At 57.7% G+C, this 24,580-nt stretch overlaps 2 protein-coding genes across 10 annotated transcripts in view; one reads left to right on the plus strand and one right to left on the minus strand.

The window, feature by feature from the left end:
- The window catches only part of HSPG2 (heparan sulfate proteoglycan 2), a 102,172-nt gene extending 87,896 nt beyond the window's left edge, over positions 1–14,276 (plus strand). For 5 of the 9 annotated variants that reach the window (XM_082651580.1, XM_082651583.1, XM_082651584.1 and 2 more), the window contains 25 exons: positions 258–518; positions 1,927–2,131; positions 2,673–2,770; positions 3,188–3,454; positions 4,195–4,304; positions 4,507–4,654; positions 4,737–4,853; positions 5,223–5,240; positions 5,510–5,621; positions 6,394–6,538; positions 6,622–6,721; positions 6,865–6,974; positions 7,099–7,207; positions 7,774–7,872; positions 8,261–8,482; positions 8,773–9,017; positions 9,363–9,534; positions 9,629–9,751; positions 9,838–9,894; positions 11,656–11,731; positions 11,814–11,892; positions 12,018–12,088; positions 12,288–12,371; positions 12,781–12,884; positions 13,039–14,276. In XM_082651580.1, coding sequence (XP_082507706.1) covers positions 258–518; positions 1,927–2,131; positions 2,673–2,770; positions 3,188–3,454; positions 4,195–4,304; positions 4,507–4,654; positions 4,737–4,853; positions 5,223–5,240; positions 5,510–5,621; positions 6,394–6,538; positions 6,622–6,721; positions 6,865–6,974; positions 7,099–7,207; positions 7,774–7,872; positions 8,261–8,482; positions 8,773–9,017; positions 9,363–9,534; positions 9,629–9,751; positions 9,838–9,894; positions 11,656–11,731; positions 11,814–11,892; positions 12,018–12,088; positions 12,288–12,371; positions 12,781–12,884; positions 13,039–13,211 — 3,305 coding nt within the window. In that variant the 3' untranslated portion in view covers positions 13,212–14,276. The remainder of the gene's footprint in view (positions 1–257; positions 519–1,926; positions 2,132–2,672; positions 2,771–3,187; positions 3,455–4,194; positions 4,305–4,506; positions 4,655–4,736; positions 4,854–5,222; positions 5,241–5,509; positions 5,622–6,393; positions 6,539–6,621; positions 6,722–6,864; positions 6,975–7,098; positions 7,208–7,773; positions 7,873–8,260; positions 8,483–8,772; positions 9,018–9,362; positions 9,535–9,628; positions 9,752–9,837; positions 9,895–11,655; positions 11,732–11,813; positions 11,893–12,017; positions 12,089–12,287; positions 12,372–12,780; positions 12,885–13,038) is intronic. The other 4 variants (XM_082651581.1, XM_082651585.1, XM_082651588.1 and 1 more) reach the window with 1 other exon arrangement.
- Positions 14,277–18,291: 4,015 nt separating this feature from the next.
- LDLRAD2 (low density lipoprotein receptor class A domain containing 2) lies at positions 18,292–24,520 on the minus strand (the record flags this gene model as incomplete). The annotated part of the gene is given in 4 exon segments (XM_082674133.1): positions 18,292–18,362; positions 18,365–18,430; positions 21,582–22,007; positions 24,439–24,520. Coding segments are annotated over 4 exon segments (645 nt in total).
- Positions 24,521–24,580: the final 60 nt, after the last annotated feature.

The following is a 24,580-nucleotide window of genomic DNA, read 5'->3' on the forward strand; positions in this document are numbered from 1 at the left end:
TCTGAGCCCCCCAACCAGGCCACACCCTGGACAGAACTCCAGGAAACCTACCTGGAGGGTCACATGCACCTCAGGCCCCGGAGCCTGCCCTAACCTAAAACCCACGTCCCCTCCTGGGACCTTGGCTTCCCTCATCCCCAGTCCTCTGGGCTCCCCGTTCAGCTCCCTAGTCCTTGGGCAAGTCGCCAGGGCCCAGCACCTGCTGCCATCCTGACCTCTGCTCTCCGCCGCCCTGACCTCTGTGTCTCCAACCCCAGGCCCGCCGTATGCCACCACAGTCCCGGAGCACGCGTCGGTGCAGGCAGGGGAGACGGTGCAGCTCCAGTGCCTGGCTCATGGGACGCCCCCACTCACCTTCCAGTGGAGCCGTGTGGGCGGCAGCCTCCCTGGGAGGGCGACCACCAGGAATGAGATGCTGCTCCTTGAGCCTGCGGCCCCCGCGGACTCAGGCCGCTACCGCTGCCGGGTCACCAACAAGGTGGGCTCAGCTGAGGCCTTCGCCCAGGTGCTGGTCCGAGGTGAGCAGCCCCAGCTCAGACTGGGTAGAATGGGGTCAGCTTTCCTCCAGGCGCTTGTCCGAGCCTTTCACTTACCCCTCAGCTGGTGCCGGGGGACCCCCACCTGGGGCATGAAGACCCCCCTCCACTACCCTAGCTGGAACGCCTTCTTTTCCCCCAGGAAGACCCCGGTCACTGTGTTCTCAGCAACTAGCTCTCACTGCTGCATCCCTCCCTTGGCATTGACCTCATACTGCCAGAGGCTATGTTTACATGAGTACCCCAGCCTGCCTCGCCTGCCAGACAGAGGATGAGGGCAGGGCCTGGACCCAGTCATCTCAGCAGCCCCGGGCTTGTCCACCACAGCACCCAGAATGGGCTGCATAAATGCTGGACGGTGACAACAATGAATGTGTGATAGGGCAGCACCCACCCCCGGATGCCCAGGGTTTCAGTGGATCTCCAGAGAATCCCACATCTCCGTGGTCTTCTCAAGAGCCTGGACTGAAGTGAGCCCAGGTCCTGGGTTCAGTGCACAGCCCGATCACTTGATAGTTGTGTGAACCTGGCCAAGTCAGCGAACCTCAAGCCTCACTGTCTTCATCCTGCAAAGTAGAGAGGACAATGCCAGCACATAGGCTGACTTAGAAACGGACACATATGTAGAGCCCGTGGCACCTAGTAGGCACTTGGTAAATGGTGATAGTATGCATTTGACCCACCCTCCCATATGTCCCCTGCACCCGGACATTAGGTGCCTTCACCTGGGATCCTCCTATTTTAAGTTTATTTATTTATTTATTTTTGGCTGCGTTGGGTCTTCATTGCTGCACACAGGCTTTCTCTAGTTGCGGCGAGTCGGGGCTACTCTTCATTACGGTGCACGGACTTCTCTTTGCGGCGGCCTCTCTTGTTACAGAGCACGGGCTCTAGGCGCGTGGGCTTCAGTAGTTGTGGCGCACGGGCTTAGTTGCTCCGCAGCATGTGGGATCTTCCAGGACCAGGGCCTGAACCCGTGTCCCCTGCTTTGGCAGGCGGATTCTTAACCACTGCACCACCAGGGAAGCCCCTCTCCTATTTTAGACTAGAGCCAGAATAGTCTTTGCTCTCCTTCCTTCAGGTGTCTGAATCTTTCCAAGGCCGACCCCTCCCGCTCTCGCCTTGGGCTGCCCTCCCCTCCCAAAGGCCAGGAGCTTCTGGAAGCACAGCCCAGCGCTCCACAGGCTCTTATTTGTGTTGATTGAATGACTGCACGAGTGAGCAGATGAATGAATCTGCCAATGAAAGGTCTTTTTTCCCTGGTCAGAGAGGCAAACAGGGGAACGTCCCCTGAATGTTAGGATGGGGGTCTCCTGGGTCCTGGAGGGGCATCGGGGATATCACACACATACACACACGCACACGCACAACCTCTTACCTGTCCCCGCAGGCCCCTCCGGCTCTCTCCCCGCCACCCCCATCCCAGCAGGATCCGCGCCCACCGTTCAGGTCACGCCTCAGCTGGAGACCAAGAGCATAGGGGCCAGCGTCGAGTTCCACTGTGTCGTGCCCAGCGACCTGGGCACTCAACTCCGCTGGATCAAAGAAGGGGGTCAGCTGCCTCCCGGCCACAGCATACATGATGGGGTGCTCCGGTGAGTGGGGGCAGGGGCAGGACTGAACTTGGGCATCTCAGCCCAAGGCACCCAGTGGGGCTGTTAGAATACCTATCCTACTGGGCTTAGCATAAAACAATGGCCTTGGGCAAGTCACTTCACCTCCCTGAGCCTCAGTGTTCTCAGCTGTACAGTGGGTTATATGAGACCAGAATGAGATAACCTAGAGCACTTAACACAGTGCTTAGCATGTGGAAGGCCTTCAGTAATCAGTGGCCCATGTTTGTATTATTGTTAAAGGGAAGAGAACAAGCTCTGAGGCCAGATATATACATGTGACCCAGATCTCAGCTCTGCTACTTGATAACCGTGTGATCTGGAACTCTAGACCACAAGGTCTTGGTCTAAAATGGGTGTGGTGATACTCACCCTGACTTCCTACCTACCTCCCATGGTTTTGGGGAGACTAGAAGTTTACATCGTGTGCTGATACTTGACGACTTTTAACTCCCACACAACTGCAAAGTATTCTCACCAATTGTTTTTATTCACTGATGTCTTATTATTTTTTTCTTTACAGAATCCAGAACTTGGACCAGAGCTGCCAAGGGACGTATGTTTGCCAGGCCCATGGACCATGGGGACAGGCCCAGGCCAGTGCCCAGCTTGTTGTCCAAGGTAGGACGGTGGCTTCAGGCTTCTGCTAAGAGCAGGGGACAGAGGTGAAGTGCACAGGGACCATATTCCCCAAGAAACCCCTTAAATGTGTACAAATAAAGAGAATTATTCGATTGTATCTTGCTTTCGTCTAGCACAGAGTGAGGGGGCTTGACAAATATTGCAAGGGGGGGGAAGAAGGGAGATGGGCGGAGCGCTCAGACAAACCAATGAAAATGACTGCGATGCACAAGTGAGTGAAACGAATGAACAAAGAGCAAACAAGTGAGCGTGCTAATGAGTGGACGCACGAAAAAGTGAATGAAATGCTGCGTGCCTCGGGCTCCAGTGCTCACCTTTTCTGGGGCAGCCTGCAGCCTCTCTGAGCCCAGGCCTGCAGCAGGCTGCCTCACTCTGTTCTGCCCCATCCTCCCGCAGCTCTGCCCTCTGTGCTCATCAACATCCGGACCTCCGTGCAGACCGTGGTGGTCGGCCATGCCGTGGAGTTCGAGTGCCTGGCCCTGGGTGACCCCAAGCCTCAGGTGACGTGGAGCAAAGTTGGAGGGCGCCTGCGGCCTGGCATCGTGCAGAGCGGAGGCATCGTCAGGATCGCCCACGTGGAGCTGGCTGACGCAGGACAGTACCGCTGCACCGCCACCAGCGCCGCAGGCACCGCCCAGTCCCACGTGCTGCTACTCGTGCAAGGTGAAGGCTGGCAGGGAGCTCTGCAGGGCCGGGGAGCGTGCAGGGGCTGCTCTCACGCCATCTCCTGCCTTACCTGCGCTACTCCTCCTTCCTGCTCTCTTGGAGATTTTCAATTTGGTGTATTTAGGGAGCAGGTTTCATAACAAGCAGGTGCAGCAGGGGATAGCAGTGAGTGTTCCTCTGGGGCAGCTGGAACTTGCAGGGAAAAGCTATGCCGTGGGGCATCAAGAGGAAATCAGATAAGTAGTCTTCACCTGCTGGAGCTCCCGCTCTGACGAGGAAGACCTACAGCTCAGTCTGCTGGCAGAGACAGCGCAAACACAAAACAGACGTGAAAGACAGTAAAACGTGGACAGTGGATGTTGCCAGGCAGACACAATCTGTGTGTTCTTCAGAGGCTATTCTTTTTCACCCCAAGCCCTATCACTTGCCCCAAACTTACCCACACTGCCCTAGTACCCCCTCTTCAGGTCCCCAGAGGGCGGCACAATTTTCCACCCAGGTGTGTTGAAGAGGCTCGGTCTGTGGAGTCAGTTGAACCTGTCCCTGAGCCCTGGCTCTGCCTGGTTCCACCTGTGCAACCAGGAGTGAACGGCCACAGTTTCCTCATCTGTGAAATGGGGACACAGTGTCTCCCTTCCAGGGATGGCATGAGGATTAAATGAGTCAGGACACAGGCTGGGCTCACAAACGGTTGGTGTCATCAGGTTGATGGCCTGTGTCTCCTCCTCCCCTCTCAGCCTTGCCGCAGATCTCAACGCCCCCAGAGGTCCGTGTGCCCACTGGTTCTTCAGCTGTCTTCCCCTGCATGGCCTCTGGCTACCCCACTCCTGACATCACCTGGAGCAAGGTAAATGCTAGGCAGGAAACCAGCGGGCGTGCCTGAAGGGCAGGGACCAGGTCTTCACCATCTCGGTGCCCCCAGGAGCTGGCCCAGGCTTGGCCCAGAGCATGCGCTCCATGTCTGAGGGTGGGCCCCAGGCAGGGATGGGAGACGGGCCCCGTGGAGGTGTGGGCCAAGGCCAGGGTTCAAAGTGCCAGTGTGTTTGCAGCTGGATGGGAACCTGCCGCCCGACAGCCGCCTGGAGAACAACATGCTGCTGCTGCCCTCGGTCCAGCCCCAGGACGCGGGCACCTATGTCTGCACCGCCACCAACCGCCAGGGCAAGGTCAAGGCCTTTGCCCATCTGCAGGTGCCAGGTGAGACCACACACCCCGGGATAGGCGGCACCCTGCCCGCCACCTTGTGGGTGGCGTCTTGAACTGTGCTTTCTGCCCTCAGAGCGGGTGGTGCCCTACTTCACGCAGACCCCCCACTCTTTCCTGCCGCTGCCCACCATCAAGGATGCCTACAGGAAGTTTGAGATCAAGATCACCTTCCGGCCCGACTCAGCCGATGGTGAGCAGGGGAGGAGCTGACTGGGGGGCCCGGGGCTGGGGATCTCCAAAGTCACTGCCATCAGGGTATGAGCCCTGGCAGCCCCCGGTCCTCAGCCTTCCCTGCCCCAGGGGCTCCAGGCCGGCCGGGCCTCCCCCTCTGGCTCATGCCCCCTCTTCTCCATTCCCTCCTGTGTGATACCTGCACCCAAGCCTCCCCCGGTCCCTCTGCCACTGGTGCAGCAACCCCCGGTCCTTCTGTCCCGTCTCCCTACTCCTGTCTCTGCTCCTTCCTCCTTTTCCCCATCTCTCACCCTTCCCTCCTCTCTCTCTCTCTCTTTCTCATCTGTCTCCTCCCACCTCTTACGGGTCTCTGACTTTTACTGTCCAGGCCTCCTCCTCTACTCGGGTGAGTCTCCGCCTCCCTCTCCTCCTTCAGGTAGACCCTACAGTGTAAGTGAAGCAAATTCAGCTCCTTTCTAGGAGCTCTCAGCAAGGCCCTTCTATTTAGGGCCCCATCCTGAGAGGGAGACGCCCTGGCTGTGTGGGGTGTGCTGGAGGGAGGGACAGCAGTTAGCGAGGGGAAAGGCTCACAAGCTTGGGCCATTCATTCCGGGGCTGGGCAGACAGGGAGCCCGTGGCTGGACGGGAGGCCCTAACACAGCTCTACCCTCCCAGGGATGCTGCTGTACAACGGGCAGAAGCGGATCCCAGGGAGCCCCACCAACCTGGCCAACAGGCAGCCCGACTTCATCTCCTTCGGCCTTGTGGGCGGGAGGCCCGAGTTCCGGTGAGACCCTCACCCTCCCGGGTTACAGGGGAAGGGGGGCTGGGGGACTAGATTGCAGGACTTCCGTCAGGCACACACCACCCTGGGCTGAGTTGTACGACGGAGGTTCTGAAAGAAGGAGGAGATGTGACCGTTACGCTCGGTGACCCCCCGTGCTGCCGGGGTCAGCACAGTGCGCCAGCCGGGTGGCGGAGGAAGCAGCCTCAGACTTGCACACAGTTGCGGCAGAAATACTCAGCAATGCTAGAGTGTGTCCTTCCAGGGTGGGACCGCTGCAGGCCAGAATTCGTTCATTCATTTATTCATTCAACAGTTTTGTGCTGAATACCTACTATGTACCAGGCACGGATACAAACAAAACAAATCAAGTTCTGGCCCTTGTGGGAATGTATATCCTAGTTGGGGAAGACCAGCCACAAACAAAGAAGGAAAGAGACAAGGTCATCTCAGAGGGAGGAGTGTGCAGACGAACAGTGAGGCCAGGTGCCAGGCTGTAGGGCCTAGAGCCAGGGGCACTTGGAGCCCCGGGGGCTGCTCTGAATAAGCTCCCAGGGAGAGTGTAGGAGAAGAAGAACCCCTGGGGAGGGGCAGGGATAGGGTGAGCTGGGGGTGGGGGTGGGGCGAGAGCACAAGGCAGGGACAGGAACCGGAGCAGGATGACAGGGAATGGCGTCGACCCCTTTGCCCAGCCTGGGCCCCCTGCCCAGCCCTTCCTACAAACCCCATATCCGCTCTCTCCTGCCCCGGCCCTCCCTCCCACCCCATGGAGCAGGTTTGATGCAGGCTCGGGCATGGCCACCATCCGTCACCCCACACCGCTAGCACTGGGCCAGTTCCACACCGTGACCCTGCTGCGCAGCCTCACCCAGGGCTCCCTGATCGTGGGCAGCCTGGCCCCGGTCAACGGCACCTCCCAGGTGAGACCCAGCCCCATTCCTCTATCCCTAGCCCCTCCCCACCTCCGCTCAGCCTCTGCCATTCCTGACTTACCCCTGTCCAGGGCAAGTTCCAGGGTCTGGACCTGAATGAGGAGCTCTACCTGGGTGGCTACCCCGACTATGGCGCTATCCCCAAGGCAGGGCTGAGCAGCGGCTTCATAGGTGAACCCCCTCCCCACCTTCAGCCCTGGCCAGACCTCACCTGGCTGGCAGAGCACCTGGGAGGGCACTGCAGGGCGTGGGTCGGAGCTGGGCAGGCCTCCCAGCACCCCTGACTTGGCTCATCCTGCCTGCCCACCCCCCAGGCTGTGTCCGGGAGCTGCGCATCCAGGGTGAGGAGATCGTCTTCCATGACCTCAACCTTACAGCGCACGGCATCTCCCACTGCCCCACCTGTCGGGACCGGCCCTGCCAGGTAACCCCACACCGCACACTCCTCCCGGCCTCCCAGGCCGCTGTCCTCAGCCATGGCCGGCCCTGGTGGGGAGTGGGGAAGTGCCAGAGTGTTCTCGGTCTGACTTCCGGGGGCTGCTTTGCAGAACGGGGGCCAGTGCCAGGACTCGGAGAGCAGCAGCTATGTGTGTGTGTGCCCGGCTGGCTTCACCGGGAGCCGCTGTGAGCACTCGCAGGCCCTGCACTGCCACCCAGGTGTGTAACCCACCCTCTCCATCACTGCCACTCCGGCCTCTTCCCTCTGCCCGTTGCTGCCCCGTCATATCCACCCCAACTGCTAACCGTACTCACCACACTCTCTCCATCTTTCCCGAGTACTTAACCACTCTTCCTGGATTCTGACTTCCATCACTGCCATCCTAATATCCACCATGCCTCCCGTCTCTGCTACCCAAGCACTCATCCCCCGTCACTGTACCCTGACACTCCCCCCAGCCCCAATCACTGCTTCCTGGTACCTACCACCTTCCCATCTGTTACCAAGGCACTCACCCCACTACCCACCACCCAGGTACAGTCTTTCAAGAACAAAAGAGTCACTCGTTCACTCCCCGCCTTGCTCTCTCCCTGCCCAGCCCCTTCTGGCCCCACCCTTGCCCGAATCCATTCCCCCTCCCCGGTCACCCGATGCAGCCCTCCCAGGGGTCCCGGCCCTAAGGAGCCAAGGCCCCCGGGGGGCCGTAGTTAGAGTTCTGGCATCAGGACCCCACCACCTCCCAGGCCACCTCAGTGCCCTCCTCATTGGCCTGTGTGTCCCCCAGAGGCCTGTGGGCCCGACGCCACCTGTGTGAACCGGCCCGACGGCCAAGGCTACACCTGCCGCTGCCACCTGGGCCGCTCGGGCGTGAGGTGTGAGGAAGGTAAGTGGAGCTGGGCCTGAGACCCCCAGGGGTCCCAGTAAGGACAGGAGAAGCCGGGCAGGGCATTCTGGGGCCATGACGGGCCCTATGGATGATAAAATTATTCCAGAGCCAGAGGGCCTCAAAGTCACCTGGCCAAGCTTCATGCCCAGCCTGAATCCCGTACACAAGGGCCCCAAAGGGGAAGCCCATCTAATTGGAGATCCAGCCTGGTCTGTAGTGCTGGGGGCAGGGTGCTTCTAGGCTGTTGCAGCCATTGCCCAGCTGATCCCGAGCCTCTAGGACTGGAGAGTGGGGTGGGCAGGGGTCCCAGAGGAAGGCTGCATAGTTGGAGCCCTCCCAGGACTCTGGCATCCCCACTGCCCTGGCTGAGCTGTGACTGCTGCAGGTGTGACTGTGACCACCCCTTCCCTGTCGGGCGCGGGCTCCTACCTGGCGCTGCCTGCTCTCACCAACACGCACCACGAGCTACGCCTGGATGTTGAGTTTAAGCCGCTGGCACCTGACGGGGTCCTGCTGTTCAGCGGGGGAAAGAGCGGGCCGGTGGAGGATTTCGTGTCCCTGGCAATGGTTGGCGGCCATCTGGAGTTCCGCTACGAGTTGGGGTCAGGTGAGCACTGACACCAAATGCAGTTGAGCCGTAGGCACCAAGCTCCATGCCCCCCTTGACCCTCCACACCCCCAGGAGGCGGGAGGAATAAATTCTGAAGTCAGACCAACCGGAGTCCCCTGTTCTTCGCGTTCCTCTCTCCGTGTGACCTGAAGCAAGTCTCTAGACCTCTCGGGTTCCTCTGGGACACTGGGAGGCTGAAGGAGGTTCCCTGTCTGCTCAAGTTCCTGTAGGGGGTGGGACGGGGCAGAGGGCCATCCATGTGCCAACCCTGCCGGCATCCTCCCCAGGGCTGGCCGTTCTGCGGAGCTCCGAGCCCCTGGCCCTGGGCCGCTGGCATCGCATATCCGCAGAGCGTCTCAACAAGGACGGCAGCCTGCGGGTGAACGGCGGGCGCCCTGTGCTGCGCTCCTCACCCGGCAAGAGCCAGGGCCTCAACCTGCACACCCTGCTCTACCTGGGTGGTGTGGAGCCGTCCTTGCAGCTGCCCCTGGCCACCAACATGAGCGCTCACTTCCGCGGCTGCGTGGGCGAGGTGAGCGACTTCCAGACGGCAAGCGGGGAGGGCGGGGTGATTTCCCTCCGCCTGCAGCCAGCCCAAGGCGCTTGGGATCAGAGCCTCAGTTTCCTCCTCTGTAAAATGGGGATAATTACACCTGCTCTGAAGGTTGTAGTGAGGAGGGACTACACTCATGGATGCTCCTGGCACACAGTAGACCCTCGACTTTGGTCCTCCCCCCCCGACCCCAGAAGCCCACGTTACTGCTCAGGTTCCAGCCTGGGTTCCCAGCTCCCCTCTGCTGCAGTCTTCTCTCTGCTGGTACACCCATGCTTCAGCCTCCTGCCTTCTTCAAGTCCCTTGGTGTCCCTATGCCCACAGGTGTCAGTGAATGGAAAGCGTCTGGACCTCACCTACAGCTTCCTGGGCAGCCGGGGCGTTGGGCAGTGCTACGACAGCTCCCCGTGTGAGCGCCAGCCTTGCCGCAGTGGCGCCACGTGCATGCCCACCGGCGAATATGAGTTCCAGTGCCTGTGTCGAGACGGCTTCAAAGGCGAGGGAGCCCGGCCAGGCACTGGGAGGGAGGGGTGGGGGGTGGTCAGTGGCCGCTCCAGCCCATGCCCACTCGCCTCTTCCCTGGCCCACAGGAGACCTCTGTGAGCACGAGGAGAACCCCTGCCAGCTCCGTGAGCCCTGTCTGCATGGGGGTACCTGCCAGGGCACCCGCTGCCTCTGTCCCCCCGGCTTCTCTGGCCCTCGCTGCCAACAAGGTAACTGCCCCAGCTTCTCTCCACCTCCCCCTTGGGGCACTGGGGCCTGACACAGCCCGCCGACTGGACCCTGCGTCTCCCCACAGGCTCTGCACATGGCATAGCGGAGTCCGACTGGCATCTTGAAGGCAGTGGGGGCAACGGTACGTACTTGCCGTGACCAGCCAGAGGAGCTGAGCAGGCTTGGCCCTCCCAGGCCTTGGGTCTCTCAGCCCCTCTTCCAATGACCCCACCCCTCCATCCTGGCCTCTGAACAAAACAAGCCCAGGTGAGAGGCTCCTTGGGCGCAGAGAGACAGAATAAGAAGAGCACAGCCGCACAGAGCTGGGTCCTGCCCTATGCTCACTGCCTAGTGGCTTTGGGCAGGCCTTTGAACCACTTGCACTTCTGTACCCTCCTCTGTATTCGTGCATTCCAGCAACAGACATGTATGTGTGCCCATCCTTGCCCTGGGAGCAGTAGATACAAGATGCGTAAGGCAGGCCCCTCATTCTCAAGGATTCCACAATCTATTTAAAAGCAATGATAATGATTTGTAAAAATGAATACTTATTGAACATTTACAGGCCCTGTGCTAACTGCGTTATAGATACATACCTTATCTATCACTAATATAACAGGAGAGGTAGTGGCATAGTGGATAAGAGCCTGGATTCAAATCCTAGCTCTACCACTTACTAGCTGTGTGACTTGGGTGACTCACTTAACCTCTCTGTGCCTCAGTTTCCTCACGTATAAAATAGAAAGAAGTAACATCCTTCCACAAGGCTTTGGATAAAATTTTGTGTGAGAGTAAAATTCTTTAATGTATTTTAAATGCTTAGAACAATGTCTGGTCCAGAGTGGGCACAGAATGTTAGCTTTTGTTAATATTATAGCAAAGACATAGGGTTGTCACAAGGATCCAGTTAAAAATTATGTTTGTAGCTGGATGTGAAACTTCCTGCATGGTGACCGGCAGATAGTAGGTGCTTGGTAACTGTTAGCTGCTAACTTCATCAGTTGGTGGAGGGTGGCGAAGTGTCGCCTACCCTGGTAGCTGCCAGGCCCCAGGGCCAGCACTGGTGTGGGATGTCTTTGAGCAGGTAGGGTTGGGGATGTTATAGCCACACACACAGTGTGGACGATGCAGCCGAAAGGTCTGGTTTGCCATCCAGGCTTCCCACTTCCTAGGCAAGTCACTCATCCCTGAACCTGTCTTCCCGTCTGTAAGATGGAGGGATTACAAAGGTTCAGAACCGTTTATGTGCCACTGACCTAGATGACCAGCTGCCCCAGTTTGCTCAGGACTGAGGAGCTTCTGGGGATGTGGGACTTTCAGAGCTAAAACCAGGACAGGACCCGGCAAATAGAGATGGTTGATCACCCGACCTGGACCCTACTGACTGCATAGAATGAAATACATAGGATTTCAAAGGGAATCAATTGTTCTGAAAGAAGGTTATCAAAATATTAGAAGTTGTTTGCATCTCTATTAACGCATTAAATACAAGATCTAGCGTTGGTTAGGGTTAGGGTCGTTAGTCCCAACAGCTACCACAATTGCAATAAGCATAAGCAATGTTTTGAAATATTTGCAGCAACTGTAATGCAATAAGGGAATCTTCCACTGGTGACTGAGTCACAGGCCCTGCTCCTCCTCAGTGTGTTGCCTACCTGCGTAACTAAAGGAACTGCTAACCTTCAGGGAGAGGAGAGCAAGGCTAGGACTGTAATGTTTTCCAAGCCAAGTTCACAGGCCTCTGAATTCTGCCCCCAGCCCCCTTGGGTCTCCAGGGACTGCAGGTTCAGAGCCCTGCAGTAGTACAGGTCGGGGTGGAGGTGGGGGTCAAGGGCACCGATGCGGGATCGATACTCTGTGTGGGTGAGCAGGTGTCCCAGCATCGCCCCCACTCCCCCGACAGATGCCCCCGGGCAGTACGGAGCCTACTTCTACGATGACGGCTTCCTCGCCCTCCCTGGCCGCATCTTCTCCAGGAGGTGAGAAGAGAGTCTGTGGGCCCAGGGTGGGGGACGGGAATCTGGGGCTTCTGCCCTCTCACCCACTTCCCCCGCACCGCAGTCACCCTGAGGTGCCCGAGACCATCGAGCTGGAGGTTCAGACCAGCACGGCCAGCGGCCTCCTGCTCTGGCAGGGCGTGGTAAGTGTGGACGTCCCGCCCAGGATCTCAGGGTTCCCAGCCCCCTGGTGGCCACAGGAGTGGGAGAGAGGAAGGAGGAGGCCACAGCTGTCGGTAGCCCCTGGAACCCTGTGCTTCTCTGGCAGGAGGTGGGAGAGTCCGGCCGAGGCAAGGACTTCATCAGTCTTGGGCTTCAGGATGGGCACCTTGTCTTCAGGTGGGTCCTGGCACCCGACCCTTCCTCTCCCTTCCCTCAGCCCCCTTACCCTTCAGTGGCTTCCCCTCCGGTCAGCCCCATGGCCCCCCCAGCAAGAAGCTGCAGCGCCCAGTGCCCCAGCTGCACACCACCACCACCGTCCCACACCCCCTCCAGTCCTGCCCCCTGCTCACACCCTCTTGGGCCTGTGTGACTGCAGCTACCAGCTGGGCAGTGGGGAGGCCCGCCTTGTCTCTGAGGACCCCATCAACGATGGCGAGTGGCATCGGGTGATGGCGCTGCGGTAAGGGAGCCCCCCGGGCACTAGGGCGAAGGGCCCGGAGTCCTGGACTGGGACAGGACGCCCCCCATCATGCGCAGGGAGGCAGGCATTGAGCTCTGGGGAGACAGAACGTGAAGCCAGGGTCAGGGGAGAGCCCGCCAACCGGAGCGCAGACTTCCAGGGCAGGACAGAACTCCATGGGGTGGGCGCACAAGCACCCTAGGGGATGGATGAAGCCTGGGTGGGGTGCTAGGAAGTTGTGTTTGTGGGACCAGATCTCTCATCCAGCGGAGGGAGGGGGCAAGAAAGAACTCAGGGAGCGGGGTCACGCTGCTCTGACTGGAGTCTCTGTAGCAAAGGGAGGGGGCTCTCACTGGGTTGAGAAGGACGGGGGATCGGTGGTGAGGGGCCTGACCCCGTTCCACTGCAGAGAGGGCCGGAGAGGCTCCATCCAGGTGGACGGAGAGGAGCTGGTCAGCGGCCAGTCCCCAGGCCCTAACGTGGCAGTCAACACCAAGGGCAGCATCTACGTCGGTAAGTCTTGAGCTCGGGCCTCGTGCAGGCCTGGGGCCGCTCCTCCAGGTCGGGGAGGGCCAGCAGGGGAGGGGCTCCGGCAGAGGTAGAGCACGGGGCCTTCCTCCCCCCACCTCCTAGAGCTGACAGGCTCCGCCCTCTCCCTTCCCTGCAGGTGGAGCCCCCGACGTGGCGGTGCTGACCGGGGGCAGGTTCTCCTCGGGCATCACGGGCTGTATCAAGAACCTGGTGCTGCACTCTGCCCGGCCTGGCACCCCGCCTCCACAGCCACTGGACCTGCAGCACCGCGCCCAGGCGGGGGCCAACACGCGCCCCTGCCCCTCGTAGGCACTGCCTGCCCCACACGGACTCCCGGGCAGCGCCCCAGCCCCGCAGCGTCGACTATATTATTATTAATATTATTATTATGAATATTTTGTAAGAAACGGAGGCGATGCCACGCTTTGCTGCTACTGCCCTGGGCTGGACTGGAGGGTGGGCACGCCACCCCACACAGACACACCTGGGCAAAGCCACAGGCTGCTGGGCAGGGCGGGTTGCATGGGAGCAGGTGCCTCAAAGGGTCACCAGACTTGGAGTCGGGCACGGTGGCTGAGCAGGCTCAGAACTGCCCCCACCAACAGAGTCCCCCGAGGTAGCGCTGGGCTGCCCGTTTCTTCAGCCCTTGGGCAGCCCTCATTTCTACAGGAGCCAAACTCGGCTTCCAGCCTGGAGCCTCACCAGCTACCCGGAGCCTCACCAGCTACCCGGAGCAGAGGGCATCGCAGTGGCCTTCGCCACCCTCCTCTGGGTTGGGAAAGCTCTTTAGTGCTAACTGTGGTGCAAAAGGCAGCTCACCCCTGGGCAGGCAGCCCCCAGCCCTGCCAGCCCATGTCCCAGCGCCCCTCCACCTCCGCCTAGCCAGCCAGGCCACCGGCCCCTGGCAGCCTCCCCCCTTCCACCAAGCCCTCCTGGCCTGCATCCCTCCCACCCCACACCTAGCCCAGGGCCCCTGCCCTGAGGGGCTGCAAGGGAAAGCCCACCTCAACTCTTACCAGGAGCTGCTACAGGCAGAGCCCAGCACTGAGAGTGTCTCCCTGCCTGCACCAGGCCACGTCCCCCCGCTGATCTGGAAGTGAAGGCCCAGGGCACATGGGGGGAGGAGAGCATTGGTGGTCAGAAAGAGTTAATGCCTTGGGTAGGGGAGCCGGGACTCATGACTGGGAGGGACAGGAAGGGGGCGTGACAGCCCTGCCCCCTCTGTGGGAGCCCCAGGGCCCAACTGGGGGCAAGCGCCCTCCCCACCAGCAACCCCCAGAGGTGGGTCCGGGACGCCTGGCCTCTGTGTCCTAGAAGGGACCCTCCTGTGGTCTTTATCCTGATCTTTCTTAATAAACGGTGCTATCCCCGCCAGGGCTGTCTCCTGTGTCTTTGGCTACGACTGGACTCGTGGTACCTGAGGGTGGGCCAGGATGGGGCAAAGCAGGGCAAGTGAGGTCTGGGCATGAAGCAAGGCAGCTTCAGGGGAGCGAGGCCCCTACTCCCTGCCCTTCACTGATCCAGCCGAGTGCCAGTCACCATGCAAGTTGCAGGGTCAGCTGCCTCCTGTGGCCTTCACCATGACCCTGTGAGGCAGGAATCATCCCATTTTCCAGAGGGGCAGACTGAGTCTCGGAGGGTTATATGATCTGCCCAAGGTTAGACAGCCCTGTGGGGGGTGGGGGCAGAACCCGGGGACTGTCTGACCCCAGAGCCCACTCTCCTTCCTCTGATGCCCACAGCCCCCCTGACCTGGCTCACTCAGCCGCAGGCCCCCAGGGGCCACCTGGCCAGGACGTGTGTAACAGATGGTGCACACCACCAGCGCCCCAAGCCAGCCGGCTGGAGGAGCAGCAGCTCCAGAGGAGGCCCACGAGGAGGCCAGCGCCACCCCCGCGGCTGGAGGCCTGTAGAAAGAAAGAGCACTCAGGCCTCAGCCTGGGCCAGCTGCCCCCACCCATCACTGGAGAGGGACAAGTGTGATCTCGGCGGAAGGAGCGGCAGCAGGTGATAACCAAGAGCCATCTACCTTCCGGAGCGGCATCCTGTCGTGCAGGGTCACGGCGTGCTGGGGGGCTCCTCTCAGCTGCCATCCCCAGGGGGCCCGCAGACCCGAGAGCTGGGGGAAGAGTCAGGGGCCCGGAGGTACCATCATCCGTACTCCCTTCCTGGCTGGGCACTGGAGAGGGACCGGCAGTGGCAAATAACAGCTCTAACACACTGAGATCTGCCCCTTGCAGGGTATGATTATGTCTCGTTTAATCCTCCCCAAATCTCTTAGTGTTAGTATTTTTATTTCACAGATAAGAGAAGTGAGGCACAGAGAGGTTAAGTCACTTGCCCAGATCACACAGCTGGAAGTGACAGGGGTGGACTTGAACTCACAGTCTAGCTCCAGGGGCTGGGGTGGATGAACGGAGCTACTTCTCAAGGAGTAACGCTGCACTGAGCATTTTCTCTGCACCGAGAACCATGCTCTGCGCTGGGCCCTTCACCCACAGGCTTTCACTTAAAGTTCATGACAAATCTGAGAGGTTAGGTTTATCATCCCCAGTTTACAGATAAGGAAACAGAGACACAGAGAGGTTCATTCTTCCACTCATCTGATGAGTATTTTTCAATCACCTGCTACTGTACCCCAGGCATTGCTCTAGGGACTGGGGGATATGACAGTGAGCAAAACAGACAAAAAGGCCCCCATGGAGCTGGCGTTTTAGTGCGAGGCAACACAAAACACAAATTCCACCACGTGTCAAATGGAGACAGGAGCTACGAGGGAAAGTCAAGCAGGGCAGGAGGGACAGGGCGCGCTGGCGAGGGGCAAGGTTGCTAGTTTTCTTTCAATTGTGGTAAACTCTACAAAACAAAATGTACCATTTTAACCGTTTTTAAGGACAGTTCCGTAGTATTAAGTCCATTCATATTGTTGAGCAGCCATCAACACCATCCGTTCTCAGGACTGTTTTCCTCTCATAAAACTGGAACTCTGTACCCATCGTGAATAACTCCCCATTTCCCCCACAGCCCCTGGCAACCATCATTCTGCTTTCCGTCTCTCTGAGTTCTCTGGGTGTCTCATATAGGTAGAATCACATAGTATTCGTCCTTCTGTGACTGGTTCATTGCAGTCAGCATAATGTCCTCAAGGTTCATCCATGTTGTAGCATGTGTCGGCAGTTCCTTCCTTTGTAGGGCTGAACGATATTCCATTGTGTGGACATACCACGTTTTGTTTACCTGTTTTGCTTTCAATGGACACAGGGCTGCTTTTCGTGTTTTTTTTTTTTTTTTTTTTTTTTTGCCCGCACAGCTTGTGGGATCTTAGTTCCCCGACCAGGGAACCCGTGGCCCCTGCAGTGGAAGCGCAGAGTCCTAACCACTGGACTGCCCAGGGAAATCCCAGGGTTGCTATTTTTAAACAAAGGGGTAAGGAAAGAGCTCATGGAGAGGGTGAGGGTTAAGTCAAGACCTGCAGAAGGCAAAGGAATGAGCATGTGAACCTCTGGGCAAAGCCTTCCAGGTAGAGGAAAGAGCTAGTGAGAGACCAGAGGCGGGACAAGACTGGAGCGTGGAAGGAGCTGCCAGGGGCCAGAGTGGAGGAGCTGTTGGAGCAAGCGAGCAGGTGGGAGGTGACGGGCCAGGTCACTCAGGACCTGGGGGCCCCTGGGAGGCTTGTGTGGGCTGAGTGAGGAGTGAGGAGGGTCCTGCGCATGGGAGTGATGCGATCTGACTTAGTGTTTTAAAAGGCTCCTCTGGGGAATTCCCTGGTGGTCCAGCGGTTAAGACACCACACTTCCACTGCTGGGGGCCCAGGTTCAATCCCTGGTCCGGGAACTAAGATCCCGCAAGCCGAGGGGGTGTGGCCAATAAAAAAGAATAAGGGCTTTCCTGGTGGCACAGTGGTTGAGAGTCTGCCTGCCAATGCAGGGGACATGGGTTTGTGCCCCGGTCCGGGAAGATCCCACATGCCGCGGAGCGGCTGGGCCCGTGAGCCATGGCCGCTGATCCTGCGTGTCCGGAGCCTGTGCTCCGCAACGGGAGAGACCACAACAGTGAGAGGCCCGCGTACCGCAAAAAAAAAAAAAAAAAAAAAAAAAAAAGAATAAAATGCTCCCCTGGCAGGAGAGCTTAACTCCCTGCTAGTGTGTGGGCTGCGCGTGATGACTTCCTCCCAAAGAGGGCAGTGTGGAGAGAGGAGACAGAGTAACAGCGGAGAAGCGGACAAACACAGCCTCAACCCGGTGACCAAGGCCAACATCAACATCCGTGGACCGTGTTGGGCAGTGATCGCGTTGGTCTGGCCTGGTGTGCACTTGACCTCTGGGATCTTCCTCCTCATAACCCACGACTGCAGTCTTATCATGAGGAAAACATCAGATTAATTCCAACAACACTGATGGCTTGGTTATGGGCTGAGAGGGAAAAGGGAGTAAAGGACCACTCAACCATTTGGGCCTGAACAACTGGAATTCAAAGCGGCCACTGAATGAGAAGGGGACACGGGTGAGAAGCAGGACGCAGGGCAGGCTGTGGATCATGAGTTCAGTTTGGGGCAAGTTAAGTGTGAGACCCGCCTGCACAGCCACGTGGAGATGTCAGGTGGGGAGGTGGTTATATAACTAGTGTTCAAAGACGAGTCCAGCTGGCGATACGGTATAAAGGAGAACGAGGGGGGAACGGGTGTGGCAGCTGGAGGAGAGGACATAGGGCCTGGGCCTCTGGGCACAGAGCATAGTGTCAGGGAGGACCCTGAGGAGTGCCTGGGGAGGGAAGTGTGTGGGCTCCCGGGAAGCTGGGTTTTACCCCTCAGCCAGGTGCATTTTTGCAACGAACAACCTGTTCAACAGGACATGGCAACCCTGACTGGGAGTGGGGCATGTCCAGATTCCTAAGAAGGATAATCAGGGGTGACCTAGTCTGGTCCCCTCTGTCCATCCACAGAGGTCATTCCTGGTTATGTCACTCAGTGACTCTATGACCTTGGGCAAGTCATTTCTCCTCCCTAGGCCTCAGTTTCCCCATCTATAAAATGTGGGAGTCAGGCTGGATCAATGGTTTTCAAAGTCTTGAAGGTCAAACTCAAGTCTCTCAGTGGGACATCAGTCAGCCGCGGCCCAGGCCTCCCACGTCCAGTTAAGTAGAGCATCTCTCCTTGTGATGTCTGGGGCCTCTGCAAGGCTCTGTGTAGGAAAAGCTTCCACCACTGAAACGACATTTGGAAGCAGCTGGATTCGATCACCATTTGAGCTCTAACATCCTCTGGTCCTCAGGCAGTCTGGTCTGATTGGATTCGCCACTACTGTGCTTCACCTCATCCTCTCCTGCCGCACCCGTGCCTCCGGCCTCCAGCTTCTAACCCAGCTGCACAGCAGGACCCAAGCCACACCTGTCACTGACCTCTGCAGTTAGCTGCTGGCCAAGAAGCCTGGTCACTGCCATCGCCACAGTTGTCCGTGCCTGGGGATCGCACACCAGCCTCGGGGGGACGCACCGGCTGTTCTGACATCGGAAGTAGGCACAACAGCATCCTGGGGCTGAGAGGGGAGGCACAACGAGGACGCTGAGCACCGCAGAATGTTTGGCCCTATGGGGAGGGGATGCGGGAGGTGTGAGCAGGAGGGGCTGTCTCCATGTGCGTGCAGATGAGAGTACGGATGAGGCAGGTGTATGATCATAAAGATGATGGTGGGGACGGGGATGATGATGGCACCTAACGTTTATTGAGCTCCTATTCCAAGCCAGGCGTGGTTCACATCCCAGCTCATTAAGTTCTCACATTAACCCTGTAGGGTCAATACTATTATCAATCCCATTTTAGAGATGAGAAGACCGAGACACAGGGAGGTTAGGTCACTAGACCAAGGCCACACAGCTTGTATCTAAGCAGCAGGATAGGAATTCAGCCCCATGCTCATGAGCACTGTGGCACCCATTGTGTGTGTGTGTGTGTGTGCACGTGTGCATGCACGCAGCCTATGGTAGCCCAGCAACCTGAACACGCCAAGCTCATCCCGGCTCGTGGCACTGCACCTGCCATCAGCCCTGCCCGTAACTGCATGGCTTGCTCCCCTCAGGTCTCCACTCAAATGTCATCGTGTTGGAAGGCCTGCCCTCACCTCCACGTGAGAACAGCACACCATCCCTCCCCCACCACCCCTTTATCCGGATTTGGGTTCCTTTGCAGCACTTACCACCTCTGCAGATTATGGATTTGATTGGTTCTTTGTTTATGGTCTGCCTCCCCCACTAGAATGTCAGCTCAAATGGGGCAGGGACTTCTCTTTCATTCACTGCTGCATGTATCCCTGGAGCCTAGAACAGCACCTGGCACAAGGGCAGGTACTCAATCTTTGTTAAATGAATGAATAGGCACACAGGTGAGAGAAGGGTATGACTTGGTGCACAGGGTGTGGCAGACAGGTTGGCTTACCCAGCACCCCATTCTGTGGAGAAAAGCTGGTTCAGGAGGGACTGACCAATACCATGGCTCAGAGGTGGACATGGGGATCAGAGCATTCCATTCCTGGCCCCGGGAACAGACACATGGCCCATGTGACTAACCAAATTTGGCCCCGAGGACTTTTGCTAGAACCATAAGAAAAGATCTTCGCGGTTCCCTGGCAGTCCAGTGGTTAGGACTCAGCTCTTTCACTGCTGGGGGCCCAGGTTCAATCCCTGCTCAGGACCTGAGATCCTTCAAGGCACTCGGCACAGCCAAAAAAAAAAAAAAAAAAGTGAGAGAGAGAGAAAAGATCCTCGCTCTTTATTTCACTGAGATGAGAGTTATAAGGGGGACTGTGGGCTTGGAGCTGCAGGGTCACCTTGCTGCCAAGTAGAAAGAGGAACTGGAGCTGCCTGAGATGGAAGCCAAACAGACCCAGTGCAATGCAAAGGGAGAGAACAAAGAGATAGAGCCCAGGTGGCATTCCTTGATCTCCTGAATCCAGCTATACCTGAACGAACACCTTAATATCCCAGTTATAGGAGCCCCCCCAAATCCTCCTTTGGCTTAAGCCAACTTGACTTGGGGTTTTTTCATGTGCAACTGAGAGTGAATGCTCTGATTTATAAAAGATGTGCAGGGGTAAGAGTGAATATCTGTGAGAGAGAAAACACAAACAGTAATCCAAGTAAAAAGTGGTGAAAAGTGATCCAAGGAAGCCAGTTGTGACAGGGCTTCACCACTGCCGCCTGCTTTCGAGTCCAACCCTGCTGAACACACAGCAGCCGCAACATGCTTGGCTGGTACCTCATGGAAGGTGAGAAGGGGAGGGAGGGAGGAAAGGAGGGAGGGAGGGGTTGATTTCCAATTAGCCTGTGAGATCTGCTTGCAAAACAATATAATAGGACCCTTGGCACGCTACAGCCCACAGGAGCCAGAAAGGGGAACCCAGGCACCATCAGTCATGGCCCCAAAGACACACATGAGACAGCAGGGAGTGCTCTCTGACCAGCTCAGGTTGAAGGGCCGTCCGGGGCCTGGCATGTCGAGGTCCAGCTCCTGGTGAACTTGTGTTGGCTCTCAGAGGCCCCCCTGTTCTTGCCTTGAAGTGCTCACAACCCCAAGTTTGTTTTGTTTTGTTTTGTTTCTTTGCGGTACGCGGGCCTCTCACTGTTGTGGCCTCTCCCGTTGCGGAGCACAGGCTCTGGACGCGCAGGCTCAGCGGCCATGGCTCAGGGGCCCAGCCACTCCGCGGCATGCGGGATCTTCCCGAACCGGGGCACGAACCTGCATCCCCTGCATCGGCAGGCGGACTCCCAACCGCTGCACCACCAGGGCAGCCCACAACCCCATGTTTAATTCTCCAGTCTGGACATTTTGCCAGCGAGGGCGATGATGCTTCTCCGAGGTTTTGGAAACTTCTGGGCTTTGGCAGCTCCTCTGCTGAAACATCAGTGAGTGTCTTCAGTCCTGGGGAAACCTGCTGGGACTAAAGCCTTGACTCAATTGGAGCAGAGGACAAACTCTAGCAGTTAAAGCCCAGCTCCTCCACCTCTGAGCTGGGAGTCCTGTGCTGCGTCATTCAACCTCTCCAAGCCTGCTTCCCATCAATAAATACGAGGGTATGAGCACTGGCCCAGCAGAGCTGCTGTGAGAACAGATGGGATCTGGCATGAGAAGGGCCACAGGCAGCGTTCAACGAGGGATTATTATTCTCAGTTCCCTTTCCTTGCCTAAGTGGGTTTCTGTCACTTACAGCCACCAGAGTCCCAACTCTCGGCCCCTCTGCCATCCGGTGGACCCAGGACAGAGAAGCCAGTGTGCGAACATGAGAGTGTGTGAGTTGCATGGCAGTGTGCAAAGTGGTATTGTGTACGATGAGGTGTGCATGATGTGAACCGTGTGTGGGAGAGAGTGTACAGTACGCCAGGCCTGTGGGTTGGGTGTTTCAGTGTGTGTGGTGCAGGCGGGTGTGCCAGGTGTGTGTACGAGGTGTGAGTTGTGCACAGGTACAATGTGTGTGAGTGGGGTGGGTGCTGGAGTGTGAGGTGTGTGAGCGTGTGGGAATCGTGTGGGAGTGGGAGCTGTGTGTGAACAGGCGAGGGGCTGGTCCGTGCATCCATGGAAGTCAGGTTTATGGGGTTGGCTCTTTGGGTCCGGACCACTCCTTCCTGAAGCCCCTGACCCTGCCGCCAGGCCCCAGCCCCCGCCCTCTCTCAGGACCAGCCCGCACCCACCCAACCGGAAAGAGGAGACTTCGCCTACGAAGTCCACGCGGGGCTGGCGGCCTCTGGTGACCAGGCGCAGGCCCAGGAAGTCCCCGGAGGACGCCACGGGCCCAGTGATGCTCAGGCCGCAGAACCGGGCCCCCAAGGGCCATGGCGCCCCCGGTGGGCCCTCGTAGAACTGCAGGTAGGACCCGGGTGCGCAGGGGTCCTCCGGCGCCGGCGCCGGGGAGGAGGTGTTGGGCGCCGCCGGGGTCAGGCTGTAGACCAGGAAGAAGCGGAACTGGAAGCGGATCCTGTCGCCGGGGATCGCCGCCCGCATCCGGAGCCTGCTGTCGGTGTCCGGGGCCACGAAGTAGAAGCGGCGCGACGCGGAGTGCGAGCGTAGCAGCAGCCCGTCCGCCTGCCACGTCCGGCCGCACAGGTCCACCAGGTAGGCTGCGGCGAAAAGCACCGACCCTGGAACCACGCGGTCCCCTTCCAAGCCTGGCCCTGCCTTCTGCCCGCTGTGTGACCCCCGAGTGAGTCACTCAGCCTCTCTGAGCCTCAGTCTTCTTGTCGGGAAAATGGGGATGATTGAGCAATGTCAGAATTTTTGTGAGGATTAAAAAATGTAATTCAAGTCCTCAATCTCGTATTCAAAAACCCTAGGATGTGTTTCAGAATTTTTCAGATTTTAGAAAGATATATAATATGTTGCAGCCCCAAATGGAGTCTGCCACAGCCCTCCACGATCAAACACATTTTCTAGAGCAATTGCACAGAACATTTACCCTAAGTAGGACAAATACAGACTGTAAACAGCCTCCTGTCAGTTCAGGTCAGGTGTTGCCAGTTAGTTAGCTAAGAACAAATTTTGGTTGTCAGAGCTTTTCATATTTTGTAGTGGAAACTAAAGGATTGTGGACGTGTATGAGTTCAGTGCTTAGGGTAGTGCCTGGCATTTAATGAGCATCACGGAAGTGTTATTCAAGGATGGGGGAGGGAATTTCCTGGCCTTCCCTCCAGTGGTTAGGACTCCGCACTCTCACTGTGGAGGGCCCAGGTTCAATTCCTGTTCGGGAAACTAAGATCCCACAACCCTCGCAGTGCAGCCAAAAAATAAAAGGATGGGGGAGACACGGTTGGGCACCTGCCCAGCCAACAGGCATTCCGTTTCTCCTTGCTAAGAGAAACTTAATTCCCCTCAATTATCAGAGAGCCCCCCTGGTCTTTGGCCTAAACCAAGCCTTGTAATCCTAATTGCATTTGCCAGGTTTAGGGATTGGCCTGTGAAGTGATTCCGGCCAATGAGATTTAAGGAGAGGTTTGCTGAGCGTTCCTGGGAAAGGTTTTCTTCCCTGATATAAAAAAAAAAAAAAAAAAAAGGAGGGAGAGCTGTGCGATGAGGAGCCCCTTTTTCTTCCTGCTTTTGAAAGCTATTGACTGAGGATGCGACGCCCAGAGCTGCAGCAGATATCTTGCAAGGATGAGGTCATGAGAATTATGGAGGAGCCCTGACACGGTTGAGCTGCTGAATTAAGCATTTCTGGACTCATCTATGGCCTCTCTTCTTAAGTGGAATAATAAATGTCCTTATGGTTTGTTTGTTGGTTTTTTTTTAATTTTTTTTTTTTGTTGCGGTACGCGGGCCTCTCACTGTTGTGGCCTCTCCCGTTGCGGAGCACAGGCTCCGGACGCGCAGGCTCAGCGGCCATGGCTCACGGGCCCAGCCGCTCCGCGGCATGTGGGATCTTCCCGGACCGGAGCACGAACCCGCGTCCCCTGCATCGGCAGGCGGACTCTCAACCACTGCACTACCAGGGAAGCCCTGTCCTATGGTTTAAGCTCTGTTTAGTCTGGTAACTGTTACTTACAACCCAAAACATCCTCACTGGTACAGGGTTGTTGTGAGGATTAATGAGATAACGTATAAGTACTCAAACCATCTGATTTTTGTAAGGATAGAAGGAGAACAAGACGTGGCTTTTCTGGTGCATGGTAGGGGCACCAGTGGTGCTTGAGGACAAGGCGGGATGTGGGTCTTGGGGGGAGAAATTCTCCGTTAGGGCTCAGGATGTGGGAGCATCTTCTCATATCTGTGCAGACCTACTAAAACCAGAACCTGCCCTGGAGGCACGCGGGACAGGCGGAGGTTCAGAGAGTGGATGAACGAGCACCTTCTCTGAGCTGGGCACTGTCTATGTGTCTTGCATGGTTTATCTCACCTTATATGCACAATAATAATAGTCCCTTAAGGCAGCGGTCCCCAACCTTTTTGGCACCAGGGACTGGTTTTGTGGAAAACAGTTTTTCCACGGACGGGGGTCGGGGGGGTGGGGATGGTTCAGGTGGTAATGCTAGCTACGGGGAGCGACGGGAACAACGGGGAGTGACAGGGAGCGACGGGGAGCGGCAGATGAAGCTTCGCTCTCTTGGCCACCACTCACCTCCTGCTTTGAGGCCCGGTTCCTAGCAGGCCGCGGACTGGCCCTGGGGGTTGGGGACCTCTGCCTTAAGGGGCAAGGGCCTATTATTCTTTCCATTTTACTGCTGAAGAAACCAAGTCTTAGACAGTGGAAACAGTAATGTCAAGGGTGTGTGTGTGAACGCAGGGCCGTCTGACTCCAAAGCCCACAGTGTTTCCCGGTGCCAGGCTGCCCCACCCGCCCCCAGACACCTGCTTCTGGGTGACTTGGAGCTCCAGCCACCCAGAGGGGTGGGGGTGGACTTGAGGGTGCCAGCCAAGACCAGGCACAGGGTTTCCCAGTGTCCCCCAACTCAAGGGATCCCAGCTCATCAGGGTGAGTGCTGATTGAGGAAACACAATCTCAAAGGGTGGTGGGACCTGAATCTCCTGCCTGCCCCAGCCAAGCTACCTTGTACTCACCTGTGTGCAGAGCAGACGCAGTCAGGGCAGTTGCCCCCAGCAGGAGCAGCCTTTGGGGCAGCTGCAGAGGACAGGCTTCCATCCAGGCCCTCCTGTGCCCAGCGATGGGGAAGACCTGCAGAATCTTCAGTTGAGGGTCTTT

This window comes from Grampus griseus (assembly GCF_964374135.1).
Source record: "Grampus griseus genome assembly, chromosome: 1".
NCBI lineage: Eukaryota > Metazoa > Chordata > Mammalia > Artiodactyla > Delphinidae > Grampus > Grampus griseus.